We start from the raw sequence: 23,362 nt of genomic DNA on the forward strand, positions 1-23,362 counted from the left end.
ACTAGACTGTTCCCATGAGGCACGGGGTCAAGACTGATTTGCATATGGCTGGGTTCAAACTGGAATGGCATGGTGAGCAAAAAAACGATGGATTTAGGCCCAGATCTCTGTACTGGGGTGAATGTATGACATTGTTCTGAATTCTGTTCATCAATTGTTGTTTTTGCATTACTCTCAACCTGCTACAAACACTAATAACATTTTAAATCATAATTCCAAACCGTAAGATTAGGTCCTCAAGTGGGCCGCTCCAATCCACTTCTTTTTAACACTACTCTGGCCATTTTCCCTCATACTTTAAAGCCTCTCGTCTATGACAATCGTTGCTACTTCCGTCTCGTAATCCGTCCTCCTCCAATCTGAAATTGCACAATATCCCTAAGCAAAATGTGCTAAATCACCGTCTTATATCCTACTAATTTTACGCATCCATTTGGAGGATATAGATTTTCATTGATTTAATAGACGGTGGAAACACCTCAGTTCTTATCCCAATTTATCCACCTCATCTCATTTAGGAGTTTTGGGAAAATCACCTCATCATATTTCCATGTTCTCTGGCCACATGAGGAGTTGTCCGGAGGCAGTGCAGGAAATGCATAAGTGCACATTACACAGACACAGCAACAGTCCATGCAACAACAAAAAGGAACAGCTAAGGAGATATGAGCTGCAATTTCACCAGAATCCCACAACACAACATAAATGTAATGGTATTAAATGTCAAACAGTACATAAAGATCTGTTTACATCAACATTTGCCCCTCACAGTTCAGTTAGGACAGCAATCCTTATTGATGTGTGATGGATGTTAGTGCACTTATATTTAACAAATGGTTAACAAGGATGCATTTCAACCCAATATCACTGTGGCGCTAGATTACAAAAATTTTAAGTGCTTAATAAAAACCAGCTAACCTCCTTTATTCAGCGATACAGCAAAGCAAAATTGTAATTTACATTTCTTTCCATGGACTGCTTACCATGGCAGACCCCAGTTGGGAAGAATTCTTTATTCACTTCCAAGTTCACAGATGTTTCCAGCTCCTTTCTCTGCAAAACAAAGAATTTGAAAAGTAAAAAAAAAAAAAAAGAAAAAAAGTGCCTAGTGCTACTTTCACTTTACATATTTGATAGTAAAAGAGTTACACCACTACAATATCATAATCACCATTAAATATATAGCAAAGCAGAAAAAGAAAATGAGACAAAGTTAAGAAACTTGTGCAGAAACATGCAGCAACTGCAACAAAACTCTGATGGTCCTTATTTTTTCAGTATCAGACTGACTTTAGGTATTCAATCTCCTCAGAGAGAAGTCTGAAAATTTCTCTTCAAAACCGTAGTGCATGCTCTGGTCTCACTTCCAGATGTCAACATATCAACGTCATCTTACAAAGGGCCAGCTAAAGGGAAATCGCGGGTACTGCAAAGTAGAAAAAGAGATACGCTTTTTCAGTTTTTTCCTAAATCTCCCTTTGCCCTTTTGCTTATGCTTCTGTGGTGATCCTGAAAAAGTAATGTCCTATAAAGCAGTCACAACAGATTTTTAGGTCTCGCCTAGGCAGCACTTGCGCGGTCTTCGAGACATGCTGTATTGAGGATATGGGCATGAAGCTCCGCCTACTTCCCACCCATATTTTTAGGTCTCGGCTGGCGATAGCAGTGCGCATGCGCTGCTCTCGGCATTCAAGAGCTTTCTGAAATCAATATGGTTGAGGAGGGGGACTGGAAGCCCCCGCCCCCTCTTCCCATTGGCTCGCGTCATAGCTTAGGCTAAACGCTGGTATTCTATTGTTAAGGAGGCTTTTTAGTCCCTCCTTTTTGCCGCCCTGTCCACTTTTGGCCCCGCTCACCGGGACTGGATCTTTTACTGGCGGCAGTACACACACTCCTTTAATTATTTGCTAGGCACTTTTTTCCCCATTCGTGTAATGTGCTGCAATAACAATCGGACGCGCTTGTTTTTCGTATTACCACGTTTATCTTCAAGAATGGCTGATGCGCTTTTCATTTCTCTGCGGGTAAAGTCCGCTCTTTTCTCATTGTCACTTCTGGTGTGCGAGGCACCTTCAGGTTCGAGAACGGCAGCCGCGCATTTCTTTTCTAATGCACAGCTGCCGAAATCAATGAACACAAACTTGCCATTGGCGCCGGCGACTTGCAGCCTCTCATCCCGGTCCTGCCCCCGGGGGCTGCGCTTTAGCTTTCAAAACTGCGCCGCTTTCATTAACAACACAAATCCCACTCCATTTTAATCGTAACCGTCTCACTGCTGGAGTGTTAGTTAACATTCAATGGGGACGTCGGTCCCCTGGCGGGGCCTCTCCTGTGTGATGCACATGCGTGGTATTTCCGAGTGTAATGCATTTTCTGACCCTCCCCGCGCCCAGCAGAAGGAAGGGGGCAGGGAGCTGAGGGTTTGTACCACCCCGGAAGTCCTGCCAGCAGCCGGGAACACCGGAGCCCAGCTGCTAGCCCCGGCGGTAGCCCACACACTACCAGCCCCTGCAGACCGGTCGAGGGGGCACCTCCAACGACTACAACCGCCTGGAGGACCTTCTTGGCATCATCGAGAGAGAGAGATGCCCCCCTCGGCCAGGGACAGCCTTAGCAGTCTATTTGCAAGTGCTTTCAAAGTCTTGTCGGGGTAGTAGGCGCTAGATCAATGCAATTACAATACAAATAAGATTGATGCACGCCAAGGGAATGTCTTCTCCGATGGCTACACAGTGCCATGGACTTTACATTATTTCTATTTGGTTGCTTCAAATGTTTAAATCGGGCTTTGTATATTTATTTGCATATATAGATGCATACACATTTAAAGCAATGCTCCTACCAGCTGCTGCCCATCTACCTGCCCCAGCCCCTCCCTCTCTCCATTGTAGTCAGCTTACCCTGAGCACCTACCTCTTGTCTGTGCCCCCTCCTGCTTACCCCACCCCCTTACTCCTTGTTGTCTCCCACCTCCTCACTTGCAATAAACAAGAGTATGCTAGCTGCTTCAGTGATTCTTCCCCCACACCCTACATCCTTGGTGCCCCCGCGCCTTCCCTTCCTGTTGACTCCAGTCCCAATGCCCACCCCTTAGTAATAAAGTAAGAAAGCACTATGGCGCGGCATTTACTGACAGCATCGGTGCTTTTGTTTGTTTGCCGCACTGTTGTTAGCCCTGATTTTATTAAACAAGGCACGTCACACGTGGATGTGTTTCAAAAACCTTCAGGTTGCAGATTTTTAGGAAATAAATACACCAATGCAGCTAGCTACATATGGTGAGACACGATTCACCCACACTTTAATACAATCTCCATCAGATTGGCACGTGCCCAACCCTATGAGTGTGCGAGAGTGTGCGAGAGTGTGCGTGTGTGTGTGTTATACTCGCCCAAACTCACCAGGTGGCCGAGATACCATTTCCGGACATGGTTCTACGGAGGGCTGCACCTGCCAATAACTCTTCACTCAATTTCACTTTTTTTTCCTGATTGATTCAAACTCTCATACCCATCCTGTGACTCCACTGCAGACAGCTACTAACCCCCCCCGCACCCTTCTCCGGTTGTTTGGCCAGTGGGGACTTTTTCCAGCTTTGGGAAGTCCGTGAAAGGGAAACAGTCTCTTAGTATCGGCTGCAGGAGGGGGCAGGACTGACCTGCCGTCTCTCCACCTCCTCCTCTGAAGGGAAGCCCTCCGTGCCAGTCATCACTCACCACTGGCTCTGTGTTTCCGCCTCTCTTCTGTGTGATGCCTCTAGTGCAGTGCTGGGCCCAGGCAAAGGGAGACGCTCTGCTTGTGATGGGAACACATCTCTCAGTGACCCATAATTTGGGATCCCTGGGTGGGGTCAATATTATTATCATCTTTTACGCACTGACCTTAAAGAAATTGGCAACAAAAACTGCTATAGTGGTGGCATTACGGCAGAGCTTCCAACTTTGGAACTGTGAAACCCTGTTTAAATCCCGGCGATGGATCAACATCCTGCGATTCTGTGCAAATCAAGTAATCTCTCCCTGCCTCTAAAAAGTGAATGTGTCCTTATTTAATGTAAATGGGGCTCATGTAAAGCGCTCCAATACCTTCGGGTCGAGTCACTCTTTATAAAAACTAAAACAAGTATTAAAAATGCAATAGGTCTTGCCTTTCATTAAGTTAAAGCCATTTGCTTTGCTATACAATACGATTTGCAAAGCAAATGGCTTTAACTTAATCAAAGGCGAGATATATTGCATTTTCAATGCTTGTTTTTATAGGCTCCTGCCACTGTCCTTTGTAAATGGTGGCTTTTCCTTCATCAATAGTGTTAGTAGTCCTTCCTTAGTACCGCCTTTTCTCTTCTTGCAACCTCCCATAAGGACACCCCCGTTAATTGTGTTGTTACTGGGTAAGGTTTAATTACATCCTCTCAACACTATTTTGTCAAATGTCTCTCTCGCTCTCTCACAGCGCTTTTTTATGTAACCAGCGCAGCACGACTCAGCTGAGGTAATGCCAGGCATGCCTTTCTTTTGTTATTTGCGGCCGAACGCTGCCGCATTTTTTTTTTAGATTTATTAACTTTTGTTACAATTGCGGCACACGCGCTTTAGCTTTTAACATATTAAGCGCGGGTACCACAATTGCTTCAAAGGAAAGGAAATAGAAAACAGTTTTCTAATTCTTTACTTTTAAAGCAATTGCAGCACCCACGCTTTAGCCTACAATGCTTAAAGCTAAAGCGCGGGTGCTGCTGCCATTGTAACAAAAGTAAAAATAAACAGAAAAGAAAAGTCAGGCCGCCATTTTTTTTTCTATTTGTTTACTTTTGTTACACAAAACCGATGCATTACCAATGCCTGTTTTTCAAAGGCCGCCTTTAGAGGCCCAATGCCCTGCCTTTTGCAGGACTGCCTCAAAGTTGCAAGTTCCCAGTGAGGTGTTAATAATTGGAATAACAGGTTCATAGGTCGGCACAGAGATTACACTGGCTTTAGGTTCCCTCGCAGACCATGTGGTTTACTTCAAATGTAAATGTGGCCAATGCGGCACATGTGTATCCTTTTATTTATATTTGATAGAAGGAGGTTGACTGATACTGTTTACTTACATCAGAGTACAATACAGCCTCATTTGTGCCACGTGTTACCTTTACAGACGTGATTTAAAGTTTTTCACTAACCTGCTGAATGTCATGTTGTCAAGCGAGACCTTCGATCCTGCAGCACTCTAGGTCCTTCCTAGGCGCATAGCATCGGAGCTTGAATTTGTGTGAGACGTTAACACAGTGGGAGGCCCAGAGCAAGGATTTGGCACAAGCAGAGACGAGCAAAATAAGTGGGTAAATACTTTCTCTTATTCTATGTCAGAACCGGAGGCTCGTATTATGCTTAACTTTCTCCATTTTATTGCTCAGCAGCCTTAACAGTAACACAAAGACTACAAATCCCATGAGTCTTTTCACAACAAAAATGACCATAGACACAGTCCAATATAAACAGCATCAAGCAACAGCATGTCCTCTTTCTTTGCTGCTCAGCAGCCAGATAGGTGCTTTTCCTGGATACTGTTGTTTCTGTTTGGAACTGTGTATTGAGGGTGTTCTTTTTCATACAATTGCGTGGCTTCATTGGTTATTGTGCCCTTGATATGAGCTGTGTTAACCTTTTGGCCTGCGATGCCTCTCTGTCAGCTGCAGTGTTCAAGCACGGCCTGTGGGGGTTTTCCGAGTCCTCTGGTCTCTGTTTCGGTCATTTTATGCCCGTCTCTTTCCGATGCGCATTCTTCTGCTACCTCCTTCGTGCCTGCTCGTAGAAGCGAGTCACATGCATTTCCAACCCGGGGTCTCTTCCTCGATGCGTCGCAGGCCCGCTCCTCACTATTTGGCTTGGCTCACCCGATAGAGGGCGCGACGCGCGCGCACGCAAGCCAAGAGCGGAGGGGTATCTCCTCTGCATTGTTTGAATTCCTCAGCTCCGGCGGCAGGTGCGTGTGTCAGTTTCCTGACTGTTTCCTCGTGCCTCCGCAGTTTCTTATATCCCGGTTTTGTGCTCCAGCATTGCGGTTCTTCCGCTGAGCTTTCCAGCGATTGCCTCTAACTGATAAGCCTTGGCTCAGTCATCTAGCCTAGCGACCTTGTCAACAAGCCTGGGCTAAACCAGATTAGGTCACCTGGAAACGGTATATTGATGATCTATCATCTGGGATGGGGATGAAGTGACAGCCAAACGGTTCATCACCTAGCTCAACTACCAGAATGAATTCTTGAATTTCACCAGCACGATTTCTAATGAAGAGCTGGTCTTCCTGGACCTAAATATATTACCTAAGGATCGGAGACTTGTGACCACGACACATTTCAAAACGACATCTAAGAATGGTCTATTGCTGTAACAAAGTTTTCACCTTAAACACCTACGGGACAATCTCCCCTATGGGCAATTTTTACGTCTTAGACGCAACTGTACAGAAATTACCTACTTCAAAAGTCAGTCAGAGGATCTTAAGAAGAAGCTCGAAATAAGACAATACTCGAAAAGAGTGATAGACCAAGCTTACAAACGGGCATGAAATAACTGCAAGGAAAGTCTGTTGGAACCTGCCCAACCAATACCGGATGACAGACAGCCATTCTGCATAACAACATACAATACCAACTCTAATCAGGTATTGACCAAGATCGTCAATAAACACTGGCGGAGCCTAAACAGTGGCGGCATGAACCTTCCAAAACCAATATTTTCCCATAGACATGGTCAAAGCATTTGTGATATGATTGTACACACGAGAAGAGCAAACAAATCTTTATCCTCAACGGCACGAAATGGAAACAGAGAAAATGTACTATTTGCAACAGTAGCAACGTAGTATATCTCATCACCTGTCCTTGCCAAATGGAAAATGTGGAAATGACCACACGCCCAGTAATAACCAGGATAGGAGAACATTAAAGGAACATCAAGTGCAAGAAAAGCACTACAAAAATGGCATCTCACTTCTTGGAAAAAGGACACACACCTGAAGACATCTCTTGGACAGTGATCGAACAAGTTCCCCACGAGAGGTACCTTTTCGAAAAGGAACAGAGATGGGTGTTCTGCTTGAAGACAAACATTAGTGGGTTTAATGATGAAATCCCATGAAGCCAATTATGAATCACCTTAGGATCATAAGGCTAAGAAAGAAACCACAGTGACCATCTCCTTACTGGGTCTATTCACGGTCCCTTAAACAGTCATCACGAGGATCACTGACAATTTGTACTCTCCCTATGTTTCAATGAGAAACAGTTCCTCGTTTCTCAATTTACCAAACATGTATATAGTTTTAAGAACGTAGAAATAACACCGCACTGGCAAGTATATGAATATCCCTTGCGCACATTCTAGACATGTATTTCAGATTTCTTGGAACTGTTTTTACCCCAAATACGAAATAAAGACATCAGTCTTGTCAATGAGAATGCAAGTATCCACAAGTAACATTGCAACGCACATGCTGCAGTCCACGCATGGAGCTACAACATGAACGTACTATACATGGTTTTTAGGAATCATTTGTATACGAACTACAAGGAAAACAGCTCATAAGTAACAAGATCCTTTTTCCATGCACACGCTGTAACCCGCGCAAGGAGCAAATTATCATGAGTTACTATGACAACAAGACAGAGCGAGCATGAGAACAGGCAGAGTAATTCTCTACCAACCCTGATGTGCACAATAAGAGGAAGCCATTGTAGAGGAAAGTTACACTCTAGTCTGTTGCAGCTATGAACCTGGAGTCCATACAGGAAGTGATCCTTCCTTTACTATACCATTAGCACAAAACAAGGCGGCCATTTTAAGTTCTTAGCTTTCTAGTTGTTTTCCCAGACCTGTTTCGCGGGTTCTTCTTCAATCATTGACCAGATAAAAACACGGTGTGAACGTACTAGAAATCGTTCCGCGGAGCTGCACTGAGGTATTTACAGGCAAAGACATAGCCACTATCATGTGAGTAAGACTTGAGCAGGTCTTTAAACAAGACTCGCTTTTTGAACATTTCGAGCCCCTCCATTTTGCAAAAACGGTACGATTGGAAAAACTAACAGTATGTGACCTCTCACTTTACCTGCAGTGTATATTACGAGGCCACCTCTCCTCCAAAGCGAGCTCATGGAGTCACTCTCTCTCCTATTGGCATATGTACATTATGCATGCCTAAAAAACGCTTATCCATATTTCTTTATACAAGTATGATAAAGTATGCCGCTCAATCTGTTCATAAAAACGACAATTACATATGGTTCAGTTACGCGATTGCATGAGTGGTTGTGTTTTTTTCTTCTTTCTTTTTCTTTTCCCTGAAAGAAGCTCCTCTGACATACCACAAGTTCACAAAGGTGAACTTATTTTGCTCTCCCCTCGAGCCACCTACGAAAAGAAACTAATATGTGTTTGCGATAGTGATTCTATGTTTTTATGTGTGTTTTACCAATAACTAGGAGTTATCACTAATCGGGTAGCACAAACCCGTTTTTAAGGCACAAATGCGGTGCACCTGAACTACCAGAAAAATATATCACGCGAGTTTGCCAAAATATGTGGTTCCACATCATGGTGATGTGTTTAACAAAACAAACAATTGTGGTGTTTACTATATGTTTTTCTATTCTTACAGATACCAATTTGGTTTTGAGACTACAAGGGACCAACCCCCTTTTTCTGACATGCCATTTTGCATGTCAGCTTTTGAAAATAGGCATACAATATATATAAAAAAGTAAGATATATTTTGAGTGCAGAAGGGATCATATTAGGTCCCGAGGAGTAAGCCGTGGGGACGGCTTATGAAACATGTTGACCCAGTATGGGGCATTTCATTACAACATACGTATCCCCATTTTTTAATATTTCCAGCAACGACAGTGAATAAAATTTGTTTTTTCCACTAGCCAGGAAATATTTTATTACTCATCACATATTCTTCACAGAGCCTACCACTCTCACCCCACTACACATAGCCTATGTCACAAAAAAGTGCTCCCACGTATTCGTAGGTTGTAGCACGCCCCGCTGAGGGATGGGAAGAACCCTATGATGAAGCATGACACTAAGGGATTCTTAGTATGTGAGGGGTATTTTAAAAACACTTAGTGCTTCTTCATGACATTTTATGGATCACTAACACACCTTTTTCTAACCACTAACAAAACGAAAAATATCTCTCTGATTATAGGGTAGAATCTTATTGTTTGCAAAAAGGTTGAACAGGAGGTTGATTCTATATCAATACCTCTTTACTCCCTCCGCCATTTTTTATTTTGCCGATTCCATTGGCCACTTTTGCCCTACATCTGATCAATGGCGAGTGAATTCAATGCCTGCGAGCCTGAAGAGGACGATCAGTCTCTTCTCCCCATTCATTTGGGGTTGGTGGATGCCATTGACGAATCCTTGGAAAGGGCAGTGTCGTCGGCCCTTGAACCCCTAAGCCGCCGTATCATTGAGATTATGGTTCGGCGTGGAGTGGTCTCCTCCTTGGAAGGCGATTTGTCTGGGACCTTGCCTCCCAATGTAAGGGAGCCTCCTAAATGGAAGGGTAAGGGCAAAGCCTAGGCTACGTTTTCGCAGGGTCCCGCCTCTTCAGACGCCTTTCAGAGGCTGCGCCAGGCCTTCCTGAAGAGGCGCATGGATAGCCTAGGAGGACAAGAGGATTCCCAACAGGAGGGGACCCCCGATGATGATTCCTGTCCACAAGCTGGGGCAGAGGGTGATACCTGGGGTTGGTGCATGGACCTACACGAGAGTGAGCTACCCCACCCATTTATTTTTTCATCTAGCGAGATTTCTACTACCAGAGGGCAGATTGGATATATCCCCTAATATGTGGTGCAGGGATGATAGGGGGAACGGGGGGAGCAGAAATACTGCTATGCTTTCTTTTGGGGTGGGGGCATGTCCCACGTTTTATTTTTTAAGATTTTTCCCTGGTCTACTGAGTTTTCTGCTATTCTTTTTTGCAGAATTCCCGGGGAGCACAGAGAACAGAGTTATTTCCAGGGTAAGGGAAACCAGGAAGCCATTTCATGGGTGCTGTTCCTGCAACTACATCAGTTGCAGGACTATCACACTTCCCTGGGTCCCAAGACAGAGTCTCCTTCTCTGACTCCAGGGGAGAGGGGGAGGGGGGGGGGGGGGGGGAGGGGCGGCACCAGAGCAGTTCGCAACAGCTATTGCTCCAGTGCAGGTGCTTGAACTTGACCTCCACATCCATAGTACCTGGTTTTGATTGCTATGGATGTGCTGGTCATATCCTTAGCATCCAAAAGGGGATAACCCCCGAATAATCAACTGCAGTGTCACCACAGAGTTCTAATGAACAACTATACGGTTAACAAAAAAGTTACATTGCTTCTGTAATACTCTTTCTGGTGCAGACTATCTAGCCACAAACTACTCATCTTTTGAACATTCCTCAGGCGTCTGACTGGATCTGGAAACTTCAGAATTACCACTGCACGCCAGTAGGTGTCTGAGAGCTCTTTTTGGGGTCTAAACAGTAGAGTCTCTCCTCCTTCTTGGAGGAGTATGGCGGAGTATATAAAACGCCAGCGGGTGATGTTTTTACTGACGTGGAACGCCGTAACAACTTTAGGAAAGAAGGATGCTCGTGTACATAAAATCAGCTTGTCTGGAAAAAAGGTGGTGTATGAGATTAGAATCCGCACTGTTATGGGGATGAGGAAAACTTTCTTGAGGGAGATAAGCCGCTGGGGGCAGCTGTGAAGCCACTTGAGAGGAGTGCACATCAGAAACACAAGGAGCAAGTTAAGGATCCACAGTGGCATGACAAAGGGAGAAGGAAGAAGCAAATGTTGTAACCCCCTTAAAAAACACATAATAACTGGAAACCTAAACGATGAGGACTGATCTGGCGTACGGAAAAAAGAACAAAAGGTCCCCTTTAACTGGTTCCACAGCAAAGCCTTATGCGCTAGGGACAAAACTAATAAATTGCCAGGTAACCTTGACTGGAATGAGTCGATCTATTGAGTACCACACCAAGAAACCAAATTTGTCCAAGCACCTAATGTGTACAGTTTTTGTCGAAGGAATCCTGGCTGCCATGATGGCATCAACCACTTTCAGTGGAAGATTGAAGGTGTTCAGCTAACGCTTATTCTCCAAGCATGAAGCTGGAGACTGCAAAGTCCAGGGTGTAGAACACTGCCCTGTTGCAGTGACAGCAGGTCCTCCTGCAGACGACGCCTGATCGGAGGACAGATGCTCAAGCCCAAGAGTTCTGAAAACCATATTCTCCATCCCCAAACGGAAGCCACTAGAATGACCTGTGCATGGTTGGTCCTAATCTTCTTGATAGCAATGGCAGGAGCAGTATCTGCAGAAAAACATACAAGAGTCCAGAGTTCCAACTGAGATGTACTGCGTCTCTGAGACAGACACCTTGAAAACGCCATAGAAGTGCTGACACTGTGCGTTCTCGAAGGAGGCAACAGATCAAGCCAAGGATCTCACCATCTGCAAAAGAGACCATGCAGAGCCTTCAGGTGTAACTGCCCCTCATAATGCACTAGGTGCCCAGGGCTAGGCTCATCCATCCTGGCATTTATTGATCCTGCCAGGTGGTTCACCATCAGGAAAATACCTTGGGGATCCAGCTATTTTTCAGCGGTGCAGGGACTCCTGGCAGAGACTCCCTGACCACAGCCCACCCTGTTTGTTTCAATACCAAATGGTGGTCATGTTGTCCATTAGCACCTGTACCAGCTCCCCTTGATGGATAAAAGGAAGGCTTTCAACATCAAGCAGATGGAATTCAGCTCCAGAAGGTTGATATGAAGATCGGACTTCACCAGAGACCAGAAGATGGAATTCAATGCCCCACATGGCATATAATACCCCTTTAAATTTAGAGGCCCTCTGTTCACTTGCTTCATTGACTACTCATTGGGATTTGACTGACTTGAAGGTCAGATATTATGGACTGCCCACTCTCCTTGGTTAAAGTCAACCATTGACTTTATTCCAAAACTTGGGTAAATTCGAGAGTAGGACTCGGATATAAATTGTCTGAATGCATAAGTACAAAGAGGAGCCTCAAACAGAGGCATTTTTGCACACCTGTTTTTTTTTTTTTTTTAGATATCATTTTTATTAGATTTTTCATTTTGTAACACATAATTAACAATGCAACAAACTACCGTTACATCTCAATCCCATATTTCATCCATAATAAATGGAAGAAAATTCCTTACCATACATTCAATACATAAATGGTCCATTCATTTCCGGTCTAGCAGTATTACACCAGCACAGACACTTAAAATTTGTTTTATTGAGACAAATTCCTCCACGGGTCAAGGGGGAAATTGTATCTGCTCCCCTCCCCTTAATAAACAAGCAGTTAAAGCGATTCGGTTTGTAATTAGGTGGCTTTTTAGCTTTGCTTTAATTAGTGTTTTTCAAACTTTCATGTACATACCATGCATATGTATGCATATATGTATATGTATGCATGCATTTATATTTGTATTTATATAGATATGCAGATGTATATATATGTTTATGTATGTAAATATATACATATATATATATATATATATATATATATATATATATATATATATATATATATAGGCATATGTGTGCGGGTAGAGAGGTAAAGAGTAGTAGAGAGAGAGGTACAGAGGTAGAGAGTAGAGAGTGAGTATTAGAGAGAGAGAGTAGTAGAGAGTAGAGTGGGTAGTAGAGTGACTAGTACAGTGAGTAGTAGAGAGGTAGAGAGTAGAGAGTGAGTAGTAGAGCGTAGTAGAGTGAGTAGTAGAGAGTGAGTAGTAGTGAGTAGTTGAAATTGAGTAGTTGAGAGAGAGTAGTTGAGAGAGAGTAGTTGAGAGAGAGTAGTAGAGAGAGTAGTAGAGAGAGTAGTAGAGAGAGTAGTAGAGAGAGTAGTAGAGAGAGTAGTAGAGAGAGTAGTAGAGAGAGTAGTAGAGAGAGTAGTAGAGAGAGTAGTAGAGAGAGTAGTAGAGAGAGTAGTAGAGAGAGTAGTAGAGAGAGTAGTAGAGAGTAGTAGAGAGAGTAGTAGAGAGAGTAGTAGAGAGAGTAGTAGAGAGAGTAGTAGAGAGTAGTAGAGCGTGAGTAGTAGAGAGTGAGAGAGAGTGAGTAGTAGAGAGTGAGAGAGAGTGAATAGTAGAGAGTGAGAGAGAGTGAGTAGTAGAGAGTGAGAGAGAGTGAGTAGTAGAGAGTGAGTAGTAGAGAGTGAGTAGTAGAGAGTGAGTAGTAGAGAGTGGAGAGGGAGTAGTAGAGAGTAGTAGAGAGTGAGTAGTAGAGAGTGGAGAGGGAGTAGTAGAGAGCAGTAGAGCGTGAGTAGTAGAGAGTGAGTAGTAGAGCGTGAGTAGTAATGAGTAGGGAGTAGTAGAGAGTGAGTAGTACATAGTAGTAGAGAGTGAGTGGTAGAGAGAGTAGTAGAGAGAGTAGTAGAGAGAGTAGTAGAGAGGGAGTAGTAGAGAATGGACATCTGATCAGTGACAGGGTGTTTTTCCTGATCGTTTTATAGCTGGAAAATTAATATTTTCTGGTCTTATCTCCTTTTTTGCATCTCGTGATTTCTAGTCGGACCAGGTCAAGTCTTCTTGTATTGTTTTGACCCCAGTATCTGGTGGTTTTGTTGGCCAGGTAGGGTGGCTTGTCAGTAGTTTCTGTTTTGAGGATGGCAAGCAAGTTTTGATAGGTCAGGCTAGTGCCGATCCTTCAACACTTGCTGCGTTCTTACCAAGTTTATTATTTGCACTCCCTGAGCATGACATGCAGGTCAATTCACCAAAATACCAGGGGTAGCGGAAGTAATATCACACGTCCTTTAACTTTCACTCACACGCACATGCTTACATATACACAGACATTCACACTCACACACACTCACAAACACAATCACCCGCAAGCACACCCACAACATATATTTTAAGGCATTTTTTACATACCTCAGCTGCCAGAGAAGGTCATATTTCAGCTAATTGAACTCCATTTTTACAACACTAATAGTGAAAAATATGATATCTATATGTATTCACTGAAAAACCAAAGGTCACAGGAGCGTTATAGTTAGGAAATAGAATTTTTTTTTTTTTTTTTTTTAATTCAGTGAAAATACCAAAGGGTACCGGAACGTTATAGTTAGGCAAATATTTAACTCGTACAAAACCAGAGAAATTCAGCAGTTATAGTTGGCTAAGCTAACTATAGCTCACGCCACCGCAATGCACTGCTTATGACCTCACATATTACATCACTCATGACATGGTCAGTGACATCACTGATGACATCTCAAATGACATCACTCATGACATCATCCAGTGATTGTGGGTGTTTTCTAAAAGTTACTGAGTGTATGTGTATATATATATATATATATATATATACACACACACATACATATATATACACACACATTCACATATACACACTCTTTGTATTCTGTCAATTATATAATTACACTAATAGTGGAGAAAATATATATATATATATATATATATATATATATATATATATATATATATATATATATATATATATATATATATATATATATATATATAATCTACTGGCGGTCGCCAGTAGATAGTTCTAGTTAGGACCGTGTTTCCATAGGAAATCTGAAAATTCTATTTTGAATAACTTTGGCGCCGGTTGACGAATCCTGGCAAAATTTTCAAAACTAATGGGGCGCTCCGCTCAGCTCCTACCCTGAAAGTCTCGGGGTGATTCGTCAAGCGGTGGCTGAGAAAAAAGGGGGTCCCAAAACGCGTTTTCCCCATGCATTTTCCCATAGGACCTTTAGTCGAAGGTACAGCCCGAACGGCTGAACAGAATTACTTGAAATTTGGCAAAGAGGTAGTCCTCAGGTCATGCATTTGCCTTTTGCATATATGGTGTCAATCTGTTCAGTAGTTCCTGAGAAAATTGCATTTAAAAGTACATAAATATCTATAAGCGCGCACCGTGCGCGCACTCTAACGTGCGCAAGCGCAATTCTGATTGGTGGTTACATGTCAGTCAACATTCGAATCGGTCATTCTGAACATCTGGGAACCCACAGACTTAAATGTGACAGGGAGGCTATGGGTCACACTTGGGCAGATGGTTGCCAAGCGCAACATAGCGCAGCTCTGGGGGGAGGCTGTTTCGCCTACGCTTAAAAAATGGCAGGAAGATATGGACTGGTGCATGATTCGTGAGAAAACTGTTTATGTTGCACGGGGATGTCCCAAAAAATGGTTGGCTATTTGGTCTAAATGGAATGTGTACCGGGGGGGGGTTGTGTGAGCTGCCGCTTGTCTCTGCCCCAGAAGACCACTGTACGCTCTAAAGTCACAATGCATGTACTATGACTTCACCCGCCAAGATTAGCAATATGTACAGATACGTGTTAAACTGGATGCTACTGGAAAATATGTAATGCATAAATGTATACTCTGACCGCAGTTTTTTCAAGTTCAATAAACAGAATTTAAAATAAACATTCGAATCGGTCGAAATCAGGAAGTGTCGGCCGCCATTTTGTGTGTTTGGTGTGTGACAGTGAAAAAGAAAGGTGGAGAACGTGAAAAGGGGGCAGGGTAGAGAGTTCCTGACCCCCTGGCCTTTGTCAGGGGGTCCCTGAAGGACCCCGAAGGGTGAAAAAAAACATTTTTTTTTCAAAAATTCACGGGGTGCGCGCGCACGGTGAAAAACCTTAAAAAAAAAAAAAAACATTTTAAACGAGCCATTCCATATTACAGGATACAGTCAATCCATAACTATATACATAGGTAGTTTATTGTAAAATAAATATATAAAAAATATAATAATACATACATAACTTGGCATTTAAAAAACCTTACAAATTCACTTAAAAAACCATAGGTTTCACACACGTTATAGTTAGGAATTAGCATTAAAAAACCTTGCAAATTCACTTAAAAAAACCATAGGTTTCACACATGTTATAGTTAGCTGGACATTTCACTCGTAAAAAACCAATGAAATACCCCCGTTATAGTTAGTGAAGGGAACTATAACTCACGCAACCGCAATCCAGTGCTGATGACGTCAGATATTACATCACTGTATTTAGACACTTATTTACCCATTTTTCCTTCCTTTAACCTTTAGCTATACATATATAACAAATATTTATTTTACAGAAAGACACATATGTCATCAGTGATGTAATATCTGACGTCATCAGCACTGGATTGCGATCGCGTGAGTTCTAGTTCCCTTCACTAACTATAACGGGGGAATTTCATTGGTTTTTTACGAGTGAAATGTCCAGCTAACTATAACATGTGTGAAACCTATGGTTTTTTAAGTGAATTTGCAAGGTTTTTTAAATGCTAATTCCTAACTATAACGTGTGTAAAACCTATGGTTTTTTCAGTGAATTTCAAAGGTTTTTTAAATGCCAATTTTTTTTTTTTAATGTTTTTTTCCACGTGCGCGCACCGTGCACGCACCGTGCGTGCACATCACGATTTTTGTCGCAAAAAATTTAAAAAAAATGTTAACCCTTTGCGGCCCTTTAGGGACCCCCTGACAAAGGCTAGGGGGTCAGAAACGCTGTATCCTGCCCTCTTGACGTTCTTATATGTGTTTTCTCTTTTGTTTACGGTTTTTCAGCGTGCGCGCACAGTGCGCGAACCCCGCGATTTAAAAAAAAAAATTAAAATCTTTTTTGGGCCGTTCGGGGTCCTACTGTGACCCCCTGACAAAGGCTAGAGGGTCAGGAACTCCCTACCCTGCCCCCTGTTCACGTTCTCCACCTTTGTTTTTCACTGCCTCAGACTGCGAGACCGATTCGAATGTTTACTAACATCTAACAACCAATCAGAATTTCGCTCGCGCACAGCACCGTGCGCGCACAGTGCGCGCGTATATATATTTATATGCTTTTAAATGCTATTTTCTCAGAAAATACTGAACAGATTTACACGAGACCTGCAAGAGGCACTTCCTTCGACTAAAGGTCCTATGGAAAAATGCATGGGGAAAACGCGTTTGGGACCCCCCTTTTTTCTCGGCCCCCGCTTGACGAATCACCCCGAGACTTTCAGGGTAGGAGCTGAACGGAGCGCCCCATTTGTTTTGAAAATTTCGCGAGGATTCGTCAACCGGCGCCAAAGTTATTCATTCCTATGGAAACTCGGTCCCAACTATAACTATCTGACCGCCAGTAAATAATATATATATATACACACACACACACACACACACACACACATACTCCACTATTAGTATAATTATATAATTGGCACAATACAAAGAGTGCATCCCCAGCTGACATCCATATTGATGAGCCGCCCTGGCGATCCCTAAATGACGTCCATGGAGCATGATGTTTTACTTTCTGACTAAATCATTTAACAATGATGTGAGTGCACTCTGAATTGCACATAGTGAGAAGTCCCCGCCCCAACACAGGTTCACAATCTGCATGCAATGCCATACCCACCTATTGTTTGCTGTTGTGTTATGGCATGTGCCATTGCCGTTTTTGTATATATTTGCAGCAGTTGGACCAAAGTCAAAGCAGATTTGTTATTGTAGCATGAGATTAACATTATGATATGGGGTCTAGTAGAGATCGGATTATTGACACCAGGCTGCCATGGACGTGGGAGCATGCAACAGGAACTTCATTAGACCACTGTACAGTTGAATGTTTACATTTCCCGTTACGTCACGTGTTATTTATTCTCCGGTCACGTGTGCGGCATGCTGCTATAGCATGCTTTACAAAAGGGGGTGGTGATGGACGGAGCATCAGAACCAATCAAACACTCACACCCAGTCAACAGATCCGGGTTTGATCCATCACCGTTCTTTAGCCCACTCTGCCACCCCAGTTCAGACATGGCCATATGCAAATCAGTCTGACCCTGTGCCTCATGGGAACAGTCCAGCCCGAACTGCCATGCCATGCCTTCCCTGGACCGGAAACAAGCTTCCTAGGACCGGTTTCTGGCATTTCAGCCGTCTTCAGCCAGGCTTGCTTCAATCCAGTGGCAAAGTGAGCAAGGGACTCACGTCTGAGCATACCCTGCCAACTTGTGGCGAACAAAGCGGTACAAAAGGGGGTGGTGATGGACGGAGCATCAGAACCAATCAAACACTCACACCCAGTCAACAGATCCGGGTTTGATCCATCACCGTTCTTTAGCCCACTCTGCCACCCCAGTTCAGACATGGCCATATGCAAATCAGTCTGACCCTGTGCCTCATGGGAACAGTCCAGCCCGAACTGCCATGCCATGCCTTCCCTGGACCGGAAACAAGCTTCCTAGGACCGGTTTCTGGCATTTCAGCCGTCTTCAGCCAGGCTTGCTTCAATCCAGTGGCAAAGTGAGCAAGGGACTCACGTCTGAGCATACCCTGCCAACTTGTGGCGAACAAAGCGGTACAAAAGGGGGTGGTGATGGACGGAAAATCAGAACCAATCAAACACTCATTTGGCTGGGCAAGTTTGGTTACTAGGTGTCTCTGGAAAGTTAGCAGTGGGTAGTGGCAACTGTTCGACATGTATACGCTGCATGCTTATGTTTCAGAAATAGCATGAAGATTAGATCACTTGTAATGCCTGTAGTAGGCTGTTATTTTGTTTGCCCTGGTGATCCAGTAGTTCTGTATTTCCTAGGCTACTGTTCTCGGCTTTCCAAGAGCAAATTTGCTTTCTTCCCCTTGGTAAAGGGCACGCGGTTGGATGAAAGGGGGAGCTGGGTTGAAATTCAAGGGCGATGTTCTTTTTGTAATTCTCTATTTGAAAGACAAGCATCCCTGGAGGTATCGTATTCCAGTTGCAATATAGGGGTTTTGAAGGCGGCAATATAACTAACAAGGGTGTTGCTCTACTGGTTAATTACAAATTCTAACCAAATTCGATATACCATCTACGAGGCAACTGGTCAAACGGAATTTCAAACACATTCAAACTAGGGGATCTCAAACAATTTTTTTAATGAAACAACCTTCACGTATACATTTTTCATGACATTCCTTATTATGTAATCATAAAACAAACTACAGCCTTAAAATACACAGAGTATTAGCAACAACATGCAACACAATACTGAAATCATGTTATCATTTTTTACTCAAACCTTTCGGTGACACTGGGTTTTAATGGACCCGCAGTGAGGGAAACGGCCTCAAAAAGTAAAACACTGATAAGCCAAACGAGAAGAGTCCATGGTGATTCAGTGTGGAATTAAGTAACTGCTGGGAAGAGCGCTGCTAACTTTAGTGTGTGGGGTAATAGTGGGCTGGCCATCTTGGCTACGTGCATGTTGGCTCCCTGCCTGTTCGTATATAGCTTGTCTGATTTGTAAACTCTACATACATCTCTGGGATTCCTCCCCAGCATTTTAACAGTTTTACAAAATGGACGGCCGAGGAATCTTCACTTGTGATTCCAGCCTGATGGCACTCAAAGCGCCGCCGGAAAGGAAGCTGCTTCGCTGAAGGAGTGTGGACAGCCCGACGGCATCTTTGTCCCTCCGTGCGAGTGAAAGCCATCATGTGTGCGCGTGTGGACATCATATGCGAAGAGTTGCCATGACAATGGCAAGCTTAGCACAAGATGGTGCCGGACTGTCCACAGTCCGTAGGGGCACGCGCATGCTGTCTGCATTGGACAGATGGCGAGAGCAGCCATCTTTGTCCATGCAGGCGCGTGCATGCAAGCGTTGGGGAGCATCGATTCCAAAAGGTCTATCGGACGAGAGCAGCGCATGCGCTGCTATTCGCCAGGCGAGACCTAAAAAACAAAGGTCCAGGGGTATGGGGTCCCCAAGGCATCTCAAAAAGAAGAGCAGTGCACCCCTCCCCCTTTAAAAAAAAAAAAGCCCTGAGGCCATCCTTTCGCTGCACACAGCGGATTGTCTGACAACAGAGGTTGGACGCAGCCAACGCCTGCTGAGTCACTCAAAAAAACACACTGAAATTCACCAGTTATAGTTATCTCTAGTAACTATAACTCATGTCCAAAGGCAAAAATAACTCGCCCCTTTGCAATGCACAACTAATTACCACACACATTACATCAATCATGGCATGTCCCATAACATCATTGATAACTAGGCAACATTCGAATTAACATCATTGATAACAAGACTGTGCATGGCGCTAGTTATAGTTACTGTAGGGCACGAGTTATAGTTACTAGAGACGCCTATAACTGGTGAAATTCTGTCGTTTTTTTTGTTTAAAACATTACGTTGTCACTGAAGTTTTCACTTAACTCTAAAGTCAGTTTAACCTCTGTTTTTTTCAGGGAACATAGATATTCTGGCGATGAAGGCAGGCTTCATCAGCCTGAGGACGGTAGCATAGGCGGCAGAGTTCAAAAGAATGGAATGGCGTAGTCGCGCCTAACAATTTTGAGCACCCATTTTTCCGTAGCGATGGCTTGCCAGCAGGGCACGTGGTGAAGGATACTGGAGCTAACCAGTTTCTTGTGATGGTGTGAGGCCATATAAAAGGGGTTTGGAGGATGCAACTGCCAAGAGTGGGGGACTGGGCAGGCCTAGAGTCCCACGTGATTTGTGGGTGCTTCGTCTGCAGCGACAAAAGGACTGGGTAGTCTGCTGGCTCTGATGGCTGGGTGGAAAAATGACATGGTTGGTAGCCCCTACCGTAGACACAAAAGGAGCTAAATGCCTAGCGCGGCTGTTGTGGGACCACAGACAGTCCCACCAATCTGGCAGCGTCCCTGTTGTCCTTAAAATGTTCATGCGCCGAACCCGCCTTATGACCAAACAGGAGAGTGCCATCGAAGAGCATGTTCATAAAGAATGCCTGTATATCCCCCAAGAAGCCAGTGGATCTTAGCCAGATGCAGTGTCTGAGTGCTTCTAAGGAAGCAATGGCTCTGCCTAGCAAGTCTGCCATGTCAAGTGGGTGTCGGATTGTGAAATTTGCTGTGTCCCTGTCATCAGCAATAGATTGGTTCGCGATGACTAGGGCCTCCTCGAAGACCATTAACAGCACTTGCCTAAAAGAGTCCCATACTGAACAGGAAAACTGGCCCAAGAGACGTGGTGTTCATTGACCACAGTGCAAGGCTGGTGGAAGAAAAAAAAATCCTCACCCCAAAGGTGTCCACTCTCTTAAATTCCTTATCAGGTGGTGTGGTAGAGAACACGTCGGGGTTAACCTTGGACGTGGAGGCCTGGACGGCCAGGCTATCTGGGTGGGGTGAAGAAAGATGGGTCCCCAGGAGCCAGTCGGTGGTGGCAGGCAATGGTTGTGTGCACAGGAGTGCCTTTGTAGGACATGGCCCAGGTCTCGAGCAGGACATCTCTGAGGGCTTGATTAAAAGGTTATAGGGATTCTGTTGGGGATACCATGGGCTGAAGCCCCTTTGTCAAGACATTAGTCTTGACTTCCACCGAGGGAAGTGTAAGGTCAAGGACCTCAGCTGCCCTCTGTACCACCATGGCAAAGGAGGCCCCTTCCTCCGTAGTCACACTAGGAGGAGAGGAGACCGGTGCCTGGTGAGGTGTCCAGGCAACTGTCAACAGCCAGCTCCTCATACTAGTTCTCCTTGGCAAAGGATTCCTCGAGGGGGTGAGGATTATCATAGGTTTCCTCAGATCCCTTACATTCATAAGCCTCACATACCAGAGTAGAAACAGGGGGGACACAGTTTCCGATCCGGAAGGTCAGGATCCACTTGGTCTTTATCTTTCCCGACCACCGGCCTGTTTAGTGACGACTTGGAGACATTTTATACATCTGATCATCTATATCATAAAATTTACCCTACGCAACAGATGCTCGTCATCCATACGGCACTGCATAGCGAATTCAATTGTGGATATTTTCCGCATAAGTTAAAATATCAGAATTACACGGTGAGCAGGGAAGGCTTCCACGACACCAACCCTTGTGGCCCTTAGACGACATAGAATATCCAACTATATCCAGGTGGATCTATACCAGAAAAAAGGTACTTTTTAACTATTCCCAAACAATTCAACTCTTAATCTACCTATGAGGACATTAAACTCGTAGCGGATCTATATCAAATTTCAGGCCTGTTGGACACGTCCAACCAATCATCAAACCGTTGGTCTGTCTGTGAATCCAACATTTTTTAGAATTGTGGCTTTTCCTGACGAAGGCATACTTTTCGCCGAAACGCGCGTAGAAGACTTGTTTGGCCACAGAAGTGACCTTATTCATGTATTGTTGTTGGAATTTTTTAACAGAACTATTGTACTGAATGACTGCACATCGTGGATGTGCATTTTATTGCTGAAAATGTTTTGTTATTTTTGTGATATCTAGTAATATCAATAATAAACACTACTGTAATATTTTTTTTAATTGTTGTGGCTAGCTTATTTTGACACTCCTCTAGCATCATTACTCTCAACTCACTAATTGCCTAGGAAGTTACTGTTTCATTGTATATTGCCCTGTCCTAGGAATTTTATATCCTTATATCCAGGGGGTCCGAGTTAATCACATATCAGGATCCACTTGGTGCCAAGGTCAACGCCGATTTGGCTCCGTGCCGGAGTCAGGAATTATGATGGGTTTGATGACAGTGCCAAACCCTGGTGAAGTTTGTAGATTTCCAACCAGGGTTGCTCCAGATACAGGAACGGATCCAGACGGGCTGACAGGCACTGAAGCAGACTCTGTAGTGGAAACCAAGTTGTGACTCCTCCCAGACTTGTGGGGGATAAAGGTGCTCTACAGTGGTACGGCCGCTCAAAGATGAGGTACATAGCCTCATAAAATTCCTTCGGTTGGGCTGGGATCACTCCGTGAAACACAGGGAGGTATGGAGTGGACCCAGACTCATGCTTCGCAGGGGGAGACGACAGAGCAGAGCCTTGACCTTAGGCATTGTTACTGCAACTTGTTTGATGATTCGGACTAGCACAGGAAAGTCGAAGTGTTTTGACTTCTTGGATTTCTTTTTGTGGGACTTCAATCAGTCAGTCTTTATTTTGCAATGTTTTGAGAGCATATAAATAACAAATATAAAAATACATATATAATAAAATGGCACATGCGGCCACATTAAACAAGCATTGGCATAGCCAATAGGTCTCGCCTTTGGGACCTTATAAGTTTTTAGCCATGCAACAGTTGATGTTATTGCACCAAGGATATTGTGCTGCATAACTAAATACTTAAAAGGTCCCTGGGGACGTGTTTCACTTGAGTTTCTAGAAATAAAACTTTTTTGCTTAAAAATGCCTGGAAGTAATTTTAGACATTTAATCATAAAAACTATAAAACCCTAGTAGGTAGGAAACTACAAGCAGTTGGAATGTTTTCATGGTTTTGTGTGTGAAAGCCATGCTGGCCGCAACTGTGTTATAATGAAA

General features: G+C 43.9%; 1 protein-coding gene across 8 annotated transcripts in view; it reads right to left on the bottom strand.

Moving 5' to 3' along the window:
• Positions 1-23,362, bottom strand: part of MTMR3 (myotubularin related protein 3) — a 1,575,327-nt gene that overhangs the window by 1,254,128 nt on the left and 297,837 nt on the right. For all 8 annotated transcript variants that reach the window (XM_085633882.1, XM_085633880.1, XM_085633884.1 and 5 more), the window contains one exon: positions 984-1,053. In XM_085633882.1, the coding sequence (XP_085490008.1) occupies positions 984-986 (3 nt within the window). In that variant the 5' untranslated portion in view covers positions 987-1,053. The remainder of the gene's footprint in view (positions 1-983; positions 1,054-23,362) is intronic.

The sequence above is a fragment of the Triturus cristatus genome, chromosome 11 (assembly GCF_964204655.1).
Source record: "Triturus cristatus chromosome 11, aTriCri1.1, whole genome shotgun sequence".
In the NCBI taxonomy this organism is placed as follows: Eukaryota; Metazoa; Chordata; class Amphibia; order Caudata; family Salamandridae; genus Triturus; species Triturus cristatus.